This window comes from Cyprinus carpio, chromosome B15, assembly GCF_018340385.1.
Source record: "Cyprinus carpio isolate SPL01 chromosome B15, ASM1834038v1, whole genome shotgun sequence".
NCBI lineage: Eukaryota > Metazoa > Chordata > Actinopteri > Cypriniformes > Cyprinidae > Cyprinus > Cyprinus carpio.
In genome coordinates, this window is record NC_056611.1 from 4,910,323 (window position 1) to 4,927,256 (window position 16,934).

The 16,934-nt window shown below is 37.3% G+C and overlaps 1 protein-coding gene across 2 annotated transcripts in view; it reads right to left on the reverse strand.

Annotated features, from left to right (window-relative positions):
• Nucleotides 1–15,188, reverse strand: part of dock10 (dedicator of cytokinesis 10) — a 110,505-nt gene extending 95,317 nt beyond the window's left edge. The window contains exon 1 of one of the 2 annotated variants that reach the window (XM_042738973.1): nucleotides 14,786–15,188. In XM_042738973.1, coding sequence (XP_042594907.1) covers nucleotides 14,786–14,893 — 108 coding nt within the window. In that variant the 5' untranslated portion in view covers nucleotides 14,894–15,188. The remainder of the gene's footprint in view (nucleotides 1–14,785) is intronic. The other variant, XM_042738981.1, reaches the window with a different exon arrangement.
• Nucleotides 15,189–16,934: the final 1,746 nt, after the last annotated feature.

The following is a 16,934-nucleotide window of genomic DNA, read 5'->3' on the forward strand; positions in this document are numbered from 1 at the left end:
CATACTCTGTTTTTTTCACCAGGATATGGCCAACTATGCAGCATCTTGTAACTACTTTGGGAACCAGGATTATGTTTAGTAACCTAGATGCTTCCTTTCGTAGGAAACTCAGCAATGGTAATAATAAAATGGAGATGATATACCATCTCGCTATGTGAACAGTAGCTGCCAAGTACTCACTCCATGAAACACTTATGTTGACACAACCACAGGTTGACAGACAAACTGTCAAGAGAGATTATAAAATCTCACAAAAGTATGTGGAGAGAGCCAACCTGCTGCCATAGAAGTGAACACCCTTAGCAAAGGCCCAAGAAGCGTCCTAATAGTCCTAGGCCCTGTCCCAAATGGAACACTTCATGTGCACTTGCAGTCATATTGGCTTGCAATGGCTGGCACGTACGTGTGCCCGTCAAGTCCACGAGACCATAGGATGTCCCATTCATCATTTCAGCATTCAGAAGGGTGCCGGCGAGCGCCCCCTTTGTGGCTTCTATGCATCCTCAATCCACAATGGGGTGAGCTCCACAGCAGACTTCTACCCGACAGTCAAAGCAGCATTACGTCACGAAAGTGTGGAATCAGAGGTAGACCACAAGGGTTTAGGAAGCCATTTGGGACAGGGCCCTAGTTTAGGATGCTTGAAAACAATCCACATGTCTCCTAAACACCAGAAAGACTGCAGCATCCTCTAACAAGAATCGCTGGTGCAACCTCCAAAGCAGACAAAAAGTTGTTTAAACTTGCATGTTGGTGCATGTGATTAACCGCTCATGTGTGATGTGCTCTGTGAAGGACCGTAAATATATCGCAGAATGCGCTTTTGTGTTGAGCGCTGCCGTTTCTTGCATGAGACGCTGCAAGAGACATGAGCGCAGCATTCAAATGTGTCCATGTTTACATAAAAAAAACAATGGAAAAGCAGTGCAATCGAAATAAAAACCTGTAAAGAACTACTACTACTGTAAGTCTGATATTTTATTTTTGCACCATGGTGACAGGCTAAAAGCTGCTGTTCATTGTTTTTACAGAACATGTATAGTTAATAGTCTACTGGTGTTATACCTTCAGTCATTTTAAATTTGAATTACCTTGATGTGAGAATTTTTTAAAGCATTTCCATGTATTACTTCTGAATTCATAATATATATAAGACAAGTTTGTACAAGATGTAATTGTAGTTAATGCATCTTTTCTGCAAAGACATTTAACAAGTGATTTGTTTAACATTTACATCATGTTAAACATTTACAATATTAACAAGAGGGTAAATAAAGAAAATGTTACTTGAATCAAGTTGTAGTTACATTTTCAAACTGACTAGTTAAAAATCTTAAAAATCAAGAAACGTTATGAAAAGGAATCTAGGTTTTATTTTATTTGCCATATCACCCAGCCCTACCTGAGACCTAAAAGAAGCAAGGACTACTTTGGGTAAATAGTCTTCAACATACTTGTCCAAGTTCACTTGCAACCCCAAGTCTCTCAAATGTTTGAGGATGACATTTTGATGCTGTCTAGCTAGTGAAACTCTGAGTGAACTGATGCCAACCAATTATCAAAATTATTTGGGATGCAAATGCTGTGTTATTGGAGATGCATTAAGACTACATCCTTAATATTTGTGAAGATGTGAGGAGCACCGAATGCAAGGACACAAAAAAACTGGTATAGGCTACTTTGCCCTCTGAAAGCAAACCATAGACATCTTCTCTGTTTTTGCACAGTATGAAAATAAAAGTCTTTCAAATCTATTGTCGCAAACCAATCTCCTATCTGTCATATTATCTGCTTCTGTGTAAGCATTCTGAATGAGTGCTTCATCAATATGAACTATTTTCTCAAATCCAACAAATGTACCTGACGGATGGAGCCAAACTTCAAGAGCCTCTTTCCCCCAAATCCACATGCTATTGTGAGTCACCACTGATCACGGCCTGCCTCCGCACAATGACTAACAGCTGTGTGACTTAACACAGAAGGCCTTTAACAAACACAACAGCTCTATTATATATATATATATATATCTAATCAATTGCAAACGAAATTTGGCTGTGAAAAAATAGCCCCAAAAGATAATTTAAAGCTATTATTGTGTTCAATATTTAGGCTACAATGGCCTAACATTAAGTATGGAACATAAAGTAAATAATCTGAGAAATATCTCAGTATTAGTATTTTTTGCTCATTCAATGAAAGTCACTGGTAACCAAAACAGCTTTGTTACCAGCAGTCTTAAATATTTCTTCTTTTATGTTGTGCAAAAGAAAGTCATTCAGGTTTAAAACACATGAGGGTGAGTATTTATTTATTTTTGGTGATCTACAGTGGCCGAGAAATGCAAAACAAATCACAATTCTGAAAACAAAATAAATTACAAACACAAATGCAAATCTAAAAAACACAACAACAATTCCGAAAACATTATAACAAGTCAGAAAACACAACGACAAATCCAAGTATAGGTCCCTGCGCACCAAAAAGGGGGCGTTTCTAAAATGTTCTGTCTTTTTTTTTTATCTCATCTATATTATCATGCCTGAATATTGCCTGATAAAGTAGCGTTTATGAGAGCGCGCAGCTTTGTGTACAGCTGTTACTAGGGAAACTGTTCCAAAAACACCTCCTACTGGCAGAGAATCAATTTGCATTTTCAATAAGACCGTTTTCCATTTTTGAATTGTGTCTTAATGCTGTTGGATATAACTCATTTTGTTTAATTTTCCTAATAAAAAGACTGTTAAACTCTTAATATTTTGTATTTATATTCTCCCCTTCAAATTCTCTTAAAAATCCAAATTAAACATACCTCTACCTGTTTGTTTTTATTTATTTATTTATTTTTTTTGCATTCCCATTTGCTCAAATAGCAAGAGAAAAACCCACGATAGTGTTTTCATGACTTATAAAAAGAAGAAAAGAAATTAGAGAGATACTGATAACGGCAGTCTGAAGAGAGAATTATGTCAAATTTATGGTCACTCCCAGACGCTGTATAAGAAACACCCTCGCATTAGCGTTTAACTATTTTTTCGTATTCTTATTCAAAGGTAATATAATACAGAGTACAGTGTTGTAAATGTACATGCATATTTTTTATTCCATAGTAAGGGCAATTCATACAATACATTTAAACTGAGCCACTTTAAGACCATCTCCAAACTTTCTACCACTACTCTGCTGTTCTTCCTGAATACCTTGATTGATAGATGTCTCGTCCAGTCAGCGGTGAGTAATCTATTCTCAAACCAATGGCCCTGTCTCAAACTATACCTACCTCTTCCGATTTGACTGATTTGTCCTTGTGCTTTCTGACTTGTTATAATGTTTTCGTAATTGTTATTCAAGCTGAATTGATAGTTTTTGTTTCAACATATATTCAAACTAATGAATCCTTAACTTTGAAATCAGTATGATCAACTTTTTGCCTTTTACAAATAAAAATTGGATTCAAAATACAACAAATCTCATAAACAGTTGAAATATTTTTATAAAATAGCAAGAAATATATATACATATATTTACAATGTTGATGTAAGTGAAATCTTAATAGGTCAATATAACCCTTCTAATTAAATTATTATTACTGTGGTAAGTGACAAATTTGGGAAGAGGACAGATATTCCAAAAACTTTCTGAAAATACAATATGAAAATATGAGAACAGCACAATTCCTAGAAATGCGTACCTTGGATATTGGACAATTTTTTTTAGGAATTTATTATAATTTTTATTCCCAAGATTTTTCCAACTCTGACTTTGGACCAATTCTGTAGAATGGCCCACATACAACGAATGAGAGTGTTTAACATCAAATGTCCATTATCACTGCAGGGGGAGGAGGTCTCAGGTTTTCTTAATGTAAGGAGAGAGTGCTTCAAGGACAGAAGGTTGGGATCCACTGGTTTAGGCATCCTTCATCATGTAAAAAGAGGAATGTTACAACACAAGGGATATAAGGAGACATTAACATTAAAATTGCAATGTTGGCTAAAAAAGCACACATAGAGAGTCATGTTGAAAAATGTAGTCTGGTATTGTCATCAAGAGAGGATTTACATCGAACTCGCCTAGAGGTCAGGAAGAGCCAGAAAGGAAGAGAGCTGACAGTGATAATGAAGAAGTACTCTTTACTAGCAAAGAAAGCCCAGGTCTGCTTTAAAAACATAATTTTGGATATGATCATGGTGAGCAGGATGTGAAATCCAAGCCTTGATCCTGGAACAGCACTTTTTTTCCAAAGTTGGAAGCTACAAAGCTACAGGCACACAGAATGCATATTTGTTTGGAAAAACACAAAATGAGGGCAGTGAATGGGAAAAAAGTGAATTTTTTAAGGTTTAACTTATTTTAACTTGAGCACCGCATTTTTAGAATGCAGTATCATGTGCAAGATGCTGAAAAAAAATGCAAGATGTGAGTGCAATGGTGAAACACGTCCATCTACAGAGTTTACATAGAAAAACAATAGAAAGTAGCACAATAGAATGGAACAATGTGCTCTGTGTGGACAGCACCTTTTTGTGAATTCCTTATTAGTTTTCTCAGTTTTAGAGACTGGTTAGAATATTGCATTACATACGCACAATGCTATTTATGTTGTGTACTAGCATGTAACTTCATGTTGAGTCTTCTATTTGCATTCGCTTGGTTCTTTGGTTGTCTGTGCAAATGTACGCGTACATTTATGCTGTCATTTATGTGCTTATGTATTTGGAAAAGTCAGTCATTGAATACATTTATTGATTGTATTGTTGGTGATGTTAGCATATTTATGGCTGAATAACAGTGGACGAAAATAATTTCTATGTATTTTATTTTTTGTTAAAATCTCATTTATTTTGTTTACGGTTAAAGTAAAGCATATAATCTTATCTGATGGCTCTCGGACAGGAGCTTGTGGCCTGAAATGGCGAATGGTTGACATTAGAGGGCTGTGCATGATCTTTTTTCAGGCCTGTTTCTGCAAGATTTTGTCCCTCTCCCACTTGCAACTTCTTTACATTGCTGATTGAAACTGTCTTACAAAAGGCATTGCTCATAAGTGGCAAAATGGGACTACAGATGTTATCAGTGAGATTAAATGATAGACAGCTAACTGACCACTTGTCTGGCATTTTCAAAGTCATTTGGCAGGTTTACATGCAAATCTAGATCATTTTATAATAACACATAGACATAATGTTTCATCTATAGATTTGTATGTAAACCATTAAATCAGATTTATATGGTAAACTGATTTTTTAAAGTTATCAGGTGTATTGTGCTCATTGTCTCTTTCCCTGCCATCAATAATTCACTGATCTTTCTGTGTTTGTCTTTGCTGATGTCTGGAATCAAATCACTCTCTTATCTCAATAATAATGCTGTTCAAAACACAGGAAATATTTTCAAGCTCTTTCACTGGCCACACCAAGCCTCTGCACTCATTAAGACCAACATTTACAGTATAATTCAGCTTTAAATGATGTAATGGGGACATGGAGGACGTTTATCATCATAAGCTTGAATCTACAGTACAGGTTACTATATAAAAGACCTATTTCTTATTGTTTTAAGATTAAGCTCTAAGGTTGTTTGTAGAGCCTGTACCATGTGGATCTATTGGAATGTTGTGGTCTTCCTGAAGCAGATACGTAGCACACCAGCAGTGGTTATGGTGGTCGAAGCACATTCATATTGGCTACGCATCTGAGAAACAAACTGTTCCTTTGTAACAGCTTTGGAAGACAATTCTCTCTTCAGTGTGCACCCATCTTTTATTTATGACCTCATTCTAGACTAGTGCTTTTGTCATTTCATTGTTGAAGTGTGTACATACAGAGACTCGAGTCATTCCTGAAAATTAAAAGGCACCAGTGTTTGATAGGAATACACAGTTGACTGTGTATGTGTGTGTGTGTGTGTGTGTGTGTGGTTTCTTGTGGTTTGTGGAAGTGAATTGTGTTGCTGTGCAGGACTAGAATATGTCACTAACACTGTGCATTTAAACACAAACACAGCTTACTTACTATATATTATTATTTTGTGTACACAGTTTGTTTTTTTCCATATTAGGAAAGTCAGTGCGGTCCAGTGTTTTGAACACCAACTTTCTTTAAATAAATAATTTTCTGTGCTCCAAAGAAACTCATAAAGGTTTGGAGTGACATGAGAGTGAGTACATAAAGACAAAATTGTCGTTTTTGACAACTGTCATTGTTAAACCTCTAGTCTAACTTGAAATTGGTCTTCACTAAAGAAAAGGCATAAATGACAGGTTACAGTGTTACAGTGTATGATTAGCTAAATATCAGAATAATGAACTATAAGAAACTCTCAAAAGTACAGTAAGTATCTAGACGCTTAAAAAACAAAATGCACGAACTTCACTTAAAAGACACCAGTGAACCTCAGGAGAATTTGCTTCATACTTATACACAATTTGCCAAATGATTTGTTACACCCACTTTGTGAAATATCATTGATCTCTCATGTGTCTCATCTTTTAAATGAGAAATGATTGTGTTCAAAAAGATGGTTCATTTTCAACAATAAAAGTTGCACTTTGCTCCTCACAAATATTTGGCTTCAGAAGACTCCAGTACGACTCATTTATTATCACACTTTTATACTGTTCTTTGGTCAGTTTTTGCAGTAAACACCTGTGACTGTACTTTTAATTGACTGTTTTATAGTATTTAGCGTAAGGTTGGGGTTCAAGAAAAGGATAAATATATATTAACATAATTTATACTTTTAGAAATGCATGCAAATAATTAAATGCATCTTGATGCATAAGGCAAGCAACTGAAAACAATGCAAAACGTAGTTAATTTAGCGATGCCTAGCGGTACCCTGACCATGCTTTAGTTTTTGCCTCCTTGCGAGTGGAAATGACTTGAAATTCAATATTCACATCAGCTGAGCACAAGCTCATAATTGTCTGGTCTGACTTTCCTAAAAGTCTAAGTAAGTCTAGGTAGTTTGTAAAGAAATCCCTGGTCAATACTTCCAAATTGTCCTGTGAGAAATCCTTCAAAGCTCTTTTCTGGGAACTCATTAGCTAAAACAGCAGCATCTGCAGCCATTTTCCCTTTTGTTTGCTTATATAAGTAGCTATATAATCTGGAATGACAAGCAAGCAAGTCACTTCAACCGCACTAAACCATCAATTAAAAACCCCGTAAACCCCTGAGCCACCTCTATATACATTTGCTTGCCTCCTTTCTTCCAATTCCTTAACCACTGTCACTTCAGAGACTAATTTGTACACTTTTAAAACTGCTTCGTTCATAGCTTTGTAATTGTTCCTATCCGGTACTGACAAAGTCATAAATGTTTCCTGGGTTTTCCCAAAGAGCACGCTCTGCGATAACATAGTGCACAGCAAGTGAAGTCACTCCAGTGCTGATTGTTCGCTTTTGAATTGCACCAACATTTATTAGATCTCAAAGATCTCCCCTCTGAATTCCACCCTCCCATCAAGTTTAATCTGTTTTTCAACTTCAGTCTCTCACTGACCTTAATTTTAATATCTTAAATTATAATTGCCATTCATTCTCACTCTCACTAACCTCTAAACGGCGTGTTTGTATTTTCAAGTAATTTTTGGTTGTTCAAAGGTTAACATTATAAGGGTCATTATCCCATGCATCAACAAACCTGATAGGCCCACAATCTCGCTAAAATCACTTCCAATTCAACCAAATGTTTCAGCAACAATATAAATATGATGAAAGGAAACGATTTGATAAAACAAGTCTTTTAACTGCACATGTCCAGCTTGTGATCAAATGCAATGTAATTTTTCAAGTTACGCAACATGCAAATAGAGAACGTTCCCACAACTAATTAATAATAATAATAACAATAACCTGTTCTACTCCTAAAGTCCAATCGAAAATAAATGCTCTGCAAAGTGGACTTCACAGGGTATTGTGCCGCAAGTGAGATTTCAATCCAAAAGGTTGAATGGTTAAAAGTACACTGCAGACAGCATAAGGAAAGAAGGCCACATATATACTTGACTTCACAGTGACGTCAAGAGGGAAATTTACCCACCAGTCACTGTGCTTCACCCCAGAAGTATAAGATGTTAGACTGAAATAAACAGGTTGAGGTTCCAGCATTTTTGAGTTTAACTACAGATTAGGCTTGTATGCAGATGTCTGCAAAAGACGCAACAGTTGCAGTGCAATGGAAGTAGCAACAGATCTTTAGTTCCTTATCGTGACATACAACTGTTTACCGAAAAATAAAAAAAATGGATGGGAGACTTCTGGTTGTTGATTGGTTTTTGGGATGCAGGCGTGGCACTCAAAAGTGGAGGCAGATAAACACAAGCTAGCAGGGGTTTTACATGGTCTAAATCTATCTATCATGGTCTATCCCTGGTAGCCCTTCTAGAGTTTTATATGGTCTAAACACCTAGAGCAGTCCAGTTATGGCACTTTAATTAAACATTACAAGGCCAAAACTAAAGAAAGAAAGAAAGAAAGAAAGAAAGAAAGAGAAAGAAAGACGCATGGATTAATTGTTCCCAAATAAAAACTAAGGATGCACGATATTATCGGGCCGATACCGGAATCAGCCGATAATGGCTTAAAATATAAATATCGGCATCAGCCCAATATGAAAAATTCTGCCAATATGTCTTGAGGATTAACTCACATGTTCTTAGAATGTGCTACCGATTACATCACGCCAGCAGTGTGGTCATTCTTGAAGTAAACTTTTGCCTGAATGATGATTAGATTCACTGTATTGGATCGCTGCATTTTATTGTGTTCATTGCCCAGTCCTCATAATAATGTTTCTAATCAAACATCTGTTTAACTCAGTGCTGTCCTGTTACATGGACTGCAACTTTCTGCTGTCTTTTTCTAAGGCCCATCTAATCAACATCTACTTTTTTATATCAAATGAAACTTTCATGAAGTTAATTTTATTTTAGGACTACACTAAGCATCGGTTTAATCAGTGGGTGCAAAACTGTAACCCATGGGAGGCCCTAACATCTCATGGCCATGAGAGGGAAATAAGAGGTAGCTGTTCATCAGACCAGTTTTCTTCACTATGGTCCCAACATACTATATAATAACGATTCCCAATGATTTCTGAACTTCAGCGAAGCAACTGTTAGAAAAATCAGAAAATGTAATGCATGACTTTCAGAAAGATCATCTGGTTCTCTATGTTTCTGGTTGTCGGTGTATTTTGTGTTCTCCCTTTCTGTGTTTTTTTTACTCCTGTAGTGTTCTTTTCCAGAATGTTTCCGGTCTGTGATCCTGCTTACCTTGTGTCTTTGATTTCCTGCCTGCTCTTTTATTGTTGTTGTTGTCTGCTCACCTGGCTTTGTTTCAGACTGATCTCAGACCTCTCTCCCTTTGCATCACTAGACGCGGGCACTCTCCAGCTCTCCATGACTGTCTGCTGCCAATCTCGGCCTGGCACTTGGAGTTGTACCCTTAGCAGCGCTCACTGGAGCATTTGCCCCCCTTTTCCAGTTTGCTGAATATCAGGAAACTTCACTGACTGCGTATCTGACTGCCCTTTCCATTATGTGACACCCAAGGGTGGACTGGAAGTAAAAATCAGCCATGGACTTACAGCCTAGCAGCCCATCACAAGTCCAGCGGAGCAGAAGTGTGCTCAGAAACAGACAGGAAGGCATAGAGTGTGACACACAAATTAGTCAGCTAGCCAGGTATTCTAGATAGACAGCTTGAAACGATGAAAACAAAGCATTGCAGGTTTCTTGAATTTTTCTTAACCGTTGCCAGTGCAACCACTCCAAGCATTTATGACGTTGCTACATTGCCAGCGGTGACATTGTCAATGCAATGTCGGACTCAGCTCACAGCTAAAACAGTTGATAATCTTTTCTAATAAATAAATATATAAATAAAATTGTTTGCAAACAAATCGCGATACAATTGGAGGGGAACTGTCTGTCTTTAGAAAAGTTTACGTGGTATTTTCTTTTCATCTTGCCTCTGGTCAATGTGTATTATGGTTGTTTTTGTATTGTTTATATGGTTTGTTTTTTGTTTTAAGCGGTGAAACATTTTGTCTTTGATGTTTGTGTGTTACACCTGTTTTCAGAAAGTGAACTGGTGTCTCATTCAACTCAACTGCGGTTTCGTTCAGATATATTTATTTAGTATAGTTTTACAAAATTAAAGTCAGGCCATTCTGTATTTGCTTCAAAATTTGAAATTATGCAGTCTAATTTAGATTAAAAGCTGCTCATGTTGCATGTATGCTGCATTTTTGTATGGATGATGATTAAAATGCAGTGGTTGCCTCTCACAGACAAAGCCTTAGTTTGTTTAAATGAAGAGATTTCTTTTATTTGTGTAACTCACTTATTTTTATTTGGTGTTTGTTGTAAAAATTTTATTTAGTTTTGTTATATTTTAATTTCACAAATAAACGTGCAGCGATAGCCTAATAAAAGGACACCTTCTCATTTACTGTATAATGTCTTTAATCCCATTTTGTTAAAAGAAAATCGTTAGAAAATTGAATTGTGAAATCAAAATCATGAATCGAACTTGCAACCATAGTTGCTTTTAGGAAACACACCTTGGGTTTTTGTTGCATTGTCAGATACTAGCTGCGTTTTAATTACCCTTCAAATAGGCAAATTTTAAATTTGTGGGTCCTTTTTGTATTAAATTGTATTTTATCATATCATGAGACTTATGTATGCACCACTACCATGGATGCAATACAGGTGCATCAAAAAATTAATTAATGAAATACTGCATCGCGTGTTGAATTAATATGAAACATGGAATCTGCAACCTGAATTGTAATGTCATTTCAGACACATGCATTTTATTGTGTCCAGTTAGATGAGGGCTGTTGCAGTAACATTGCATTGGTCTCTACAGCATAAGCATGCATAATGAGTGATGACTACAGAGCTGATAGTGTTGGAGGGCACACAGATACTGTTGTGCGGTTCTAATAAAAGACATGGTTTAGTGAAAATTAAGCACAGTCCAGACAGAAAGATGCTGAGAGTGCAGCATTATTCCCTCCCGACCGCCTATCCTGAACTCAGCATTACATCCTCAAGGGCATTCAAAAATCTCCCCCAACAAGTCTGAGGCAACGCCCCATACATCACACACACAGATTATCTCTATCTAAACAGCAGACTAGAAATGTGGGTGGGTAGTCAGTATTTAACTAAATCAAATTTGAAGAACGATTTAAACGACTTTGTCCATATTATAAATGTCAACTAGGTCAAAAACTTTAAAGGTTCAGAACAATCTTATAGGTAGCATGATATTAATTCATATGACTCTGGCTGGTATTATTGATATCACTGTGATAAAGAAATCAAAATTAAACCCATTAATCTCTCTCATCGGTTCTAACACACCACATGACTTCACAACATTTGGGGTGAGTTGGTATTTGAGGTTTGTAGGGCTCGCAAAATTTAAAAGTCCCTGGTAGCCCTTCGGGTAGGAACTCTTTAAATTTTGGTAGCCTAAAATTAATTTAACTAGCCAAAAAAAAGAAAAAAAAAATTAACTATGCATCCATTCTAAGAAAATATTTAGTGTGCGATTTTGCTGCTAAAGGATGATCTGCAAGGTACTACATGTAAAAGTTAAAATGCTTTTTCAATGATTTTTGAATTATTACTCAATATATTTAATAAGGTATATAGCATACAATAAATGTTTGTTATTAGTTCAGTCAGACTGCATTTGTCAGCTCTTAAAGTGCCTTCTTGAGCATCAGTGAATGCTTGCACCAATTTAATAGTGGTGTATGAGTCCCTCTGTTGTCTTTAGTCTGAAAAAAAAAGGACACGAAAAAAAATAAGATCTCAAATGCGTAGTCACTGCTGGAAAGGGTTCAAATATGAAGATGCTGGAAACCAAAGCATGTGCAGGGCCTGGAGGATTTTTCTGAAGAACAGTGGACAGTTTAACTGCTCAAAACAAACAAGAGATTCATGAAAACCTACCACAAAACATAAAAACAGTCATGAATTTTTCCAGTTAACGATTCACAGCTTTAGCACAGGTAAACTTTAGACCAGGGTCCTTTTTTCTTCCAAAATTTCTTTGAATTGAGGTATTGTTTTGTTTTGTGGAATGTATTATTCTGTGGAATGTCTTATTCTTTAAAGTAATCTTATTTTGTTAACATTATTAACATTTTGCAGGTTCTGCAAGATAAATATAAACCCATGTGAAAAAAGTACACTTTCATAATGTACTTAAAGTGCTCTATTTTTGTGCACTAATTTTGTACTTGATATACTAAAATTGATTTGGTACTTCTTAAGATAAACTTAAGATCATCTAAGTGTACTCAACTGTGCTATTTTGGAACGCCGTGAATACGAACCAAAATTGGCTTTTAACATACTATCTCTGCATTTAAAAAATGTATTTAGTCATCACAAATACACATTTTCACAGCAAAAAACAATATTCTGAGAGAAGAAAGAAACAAAATGTAGACACTACATTGAAGACAAAAGATTTAGACTCCCTCCGAATGTTATGGTAGAGAGGGAACATTTTCATTCCCACAGCTATGTGCTCTATTGGCCTCCATTCCCAAAACAAAGCCTTAAATACAAGCTCAGTTTGTGCCCTCTGACTTATCACATGGCCAGAAATCTGCAAACCGCATGCAGTGGAGAATGCAGATGTGACACTAAGCAGCACGGCTGTACTTAATGCGTTCTTAGCATTTATGTCATTTGTTTAGAAATAGCTTATTTTTGTTGTTGTTGTTTTTCAGAGGGAGTCATTCCTGACAAATGTTTAATACAAGAAGCAGATAAATACAGGAAAAAATCAAATGTTGTAAAAAAAAATGCAGAAACTTGCAATAGCATCAATGGTTAAAGGCTAAAGAAAAACATTTCGCAGGAACAGCTCCTCAGCATTGCATGCTTACAGGTCTGGAGTCCAAGCTTCAGGTCAGTGGAAGCTCATTCAATCTAACTCAAACTAAAAATTCTAAATTAGGCATTTACACGAGATCAGTGAGACCAGATGTCTTGCAAATTTAAAACAATAGTTTTAGGCATAAATGGAACAATGGAGTCTAAGAGTCTATACTTAATGTGCTGAGGAGTTGAAACAAGTGTGTTTGATTAAGGAGACATGCATAGTGCTCTACTCAGTTCTAAAAGTTTCTATTCTATTCCTTCAAGAACACAGCATAACACACACACACACACACACACACAAACAAAAACAACAACATTGGTTTCTTGTGCAAAACAATCTGTTACTTCTCTGACTGCATTTGATAGCTTGTGACTGTGACAACTTCACTCATCTTATTCATACCCGGAAAACAAAACAATGGACAGAGCAACACAGTGTGCCAGTCAGTGTCACTTGAAGTCAAATTCTTGTTAATATTGCACAAATTATTGCAAACCTATACGAAAGAGTTGCACATTAACAAAGACATTAGAATCATCCTTAGAATTATACCGATAGTGAACATATCAGCAACATTAACAAAGACATTAGAATCATCCTTAGAATTATACCGATAGTGAACATATCAGCATATTGTCTTATATGTACCTTCAGTGCAGTCTCTGCATCCAGTTGCTAGGAGGGCATTCTCGAGTCCTAAATACCTCTTCTCCCTCAGTGTGATTTTTTTAAACCTGTACTCTTCCATATGAGCCCTACCTTTCCACTACCTTTCACTCTGTGACTCTGATAATATTTCACATACAGTTGCTACAATTCATAGTCCATGCATCTGTTTTGTAGCTGTTTCAAGTTGGTTTGGAATGTTAACATTTAAGGGGTTCATTGCAATACAAATCACATTCCGTCAACAATATATGTTTTGTTAGTAATATGTGGCAGAAGGTGGTAATAGAAAAAAATGCATACTATTATGATGTGAAATTACCCTACAATGACACCTTTTCACTCAAACCTTGCAGTGTTAAATTTAAACACACTTCTCTTTAAAGAACTACATGTAGAAGGGCTTGGGAGATCAATAAAAAACATACAGATGTGCTCTAAAAAAAAAAAAAATACGAATAAAGCAGTAGAATACTGCTGGCTGGTTACATGCTGTGAATGCAATCACATGCTCCTAAAAGTTGTAGAAATGCATTATTGAAAGAGGCTAGAACTACCACAAATCAATACTACTGTAGCTAGTCCTATCATCAAACCACATCATCGTTTCCAATAGCAACAGAGCACATCCTCTATCTCGGTGCTGAAGCTCCGAAAACACTGCACATTTCAGATGTCACCTTAATCAGACACACCTGATCAGCTCACTGACTCCTGAAGTGGGTGTGTCAGATAAGCAGAGATACTGTAGAAGACGTGCGGTGTTGAGGAGGGAGAACCAGTGCTGGAGACCGCTGCGCTACATTCCTCTGCGGCGTTTTTACTACGAACGGCATACGTCACCAAACATGCAAAGCTGCCGCCAGCGGCTCATTTCCCGCGAAAATAAGACATTCGAACGAGTTGATTTTTTTGAAGAAGAGTTCTAAATTTGAAATAAGACAAACGCCGCCAACAGAGCCCAATCATTCACAAACACCATCCGTGTCCATTTACAACTTCCACAGTCGTTCGCCGCAGAATAAGTCGGGCATATGACCTCACTGCATGTGAAATACAATATGCTTGACAAAAGAGATTTTCCTCTATTAGGGAACCAGGCGATCGATTCTCTTTACACACATCATTAGAAAATAGTATCTTGTTCGTCCACGAAACAGCATCAAAATAAGCCCGAACGCGAGCTGTCCTTGTCTTACCGTTACAGTAGCGTTCCTCATAGCATTAGATGCGGTTTGGCGAATCTCAGCTGCGCTTCCCGGCTTCAGGAGGCTTTTCGTAAATCTCCGGGTCGATTCCGCTGCCATTTCTTCATCGGTGCATTCAGGGCTAAAATCTGCAGTATGTGCCACGAACAACGCCGAAAGCGAAAGCTTTCTGCTTTCTGCAGACTGTAGATGCGCGTCGCTCTGCTCGCTGTCTGCTCCACTACGGCGCGGTGGGCAGGGCTCGGTTTACTCAGCACTCACACAGATATCAGCAGATGTGGATCATGTTCCTGCAGCAAATCGTTTTAAAACCATTCCCAAGCAATAGTAACAATGTAATAATAAGGCAAAGCAAAGTATTCAGGGTGTTGCAGGCAGACAGACCGATCCTATCAGCATGATGCCCAATGTGTTTCGTCTAGGTCAACAGATCAAGTGCATAACCTCCGAACGAGAAATATTATAGAAGTAATAATTAATATAACACTAGATGCAACGTTTTTAACGGCTGATTCCTCATGTTGGCAGATTATGTAAAGGTGCGGGTAAATATATTTACAGAGATGTGTGCATACAAAAAAGTAGTGAATTTCGGTGAATATGCCATTTTAAGTAAACTGTCTAGTAGTGTGCGCGAGAACATTTGTTAGACTTTGTCGCCATCGCGCGTCATAAAACACAAACAGAACATACTGTGATAGAAATAAAATTATCTTTTTCTTTTGCATAACGATGCATTAAATAGTGCCTAAACACATCTATATTGCTATTGTGCTATTCATGCCTTTACAAACATGTGTGATGTTGTTTCCAATTAAATTAAACACAGATAACATTAAATGATATTTTTCAACAGGCTATATTAATAACTCAAACCCCCTTTCAGTATGTAGTTCTTTTTATTCATGTTTGTAGTTCTGAACCAAATCCTCCTCCAGAGCTCAGTGGGCTGTGGGATCTTTAAAAATGATTAGATCACAGAAACCATTTCTGGACAGGTAATTACGCTTCAGTTTATCAACATCTTCACAGTTCTCTGATGTGGGTTAATAGTCACACAGACATGAAAGTAAACAAATAAGTAACATAATATTAAATAAAGTATTTGTATTTCTAAAGTTCAAGTGTTTTGATAATTGTTTATTTTATTTTATTATTCTTTTTTTCACTATGGTACATAATATTCAAATCTACAGTATTCAATTTTGGAGTTAGGTCAAATCTAATCTAAAATTAATCAAAAAGTAGTCAGAATACATTAGCTAATATGTGTAATCCAGTAGATTTGGTTACTAAAAACAGATTTCAACAAAACAAACATACACCAAAGGCAACCTGAGTAAACACGAAATGCGTATAAAAAAGATGCTATTTATTTAAGCAAAAAAGAAAATAAATAAAAATGTTATATAATACTGCAGTGTAATGGGATACTGTGTATTTGTAGTTCCCTTATCAAAAGCTACACTCGATGCTGCGCTCAATAGCGCTAATGAGAACATTCTTTGTTCGACCGGTTGTGAAGCACGTGTGTCAAACACGCCAAGAATTGGCTTAAATAACCTCGGTAGGTGATGTCACATATTACACGCACCTGCAGGTTATAAATAGATGTGACACGCGTTTTTCAAAAAGTACGAGCCAGCAGATTCTCCCTCGTTAAGATCCTGGGGGTCGCGTGTCGATCTGGCCGAGACGCGTGGGATGACTCCGCCCCTTTCCCTCGCGCTCTCGCCAGATCATGAAGCCCTCGCGTCCGTTTCTCAAGCGCGCCCCGGCGCTTCTTCTGAACGGACTTGAGCACAGGCGGGTCCATCGATGAGGAGGCGTTTTTAGAACTTCGCCGAGCCACAGATCTGTCTCTGCGTGCGACTAAGCAGACGGCCCGTGCCATCGGCCGTTCTATGCCTGCTATGGTCTCCACGGAGTAACATCTGTGGCTGAACCTCACGGGCATCAAGGAGAGGGATCAAGCTTTCCTCCTTGATGCCCCTGTCTCGCCTTCCGGCCTTTTTGGCGATGCCGTAAACACTGTCGCCACTAGGTTTCGGGAGGCGAAACGCTATGAGGAAGCGTTTGTGAGGTTCCTCCCCCGCCGTGCTCAAGTGTCGGGACCGTCGGCCACCCAGTCCCGACCAAG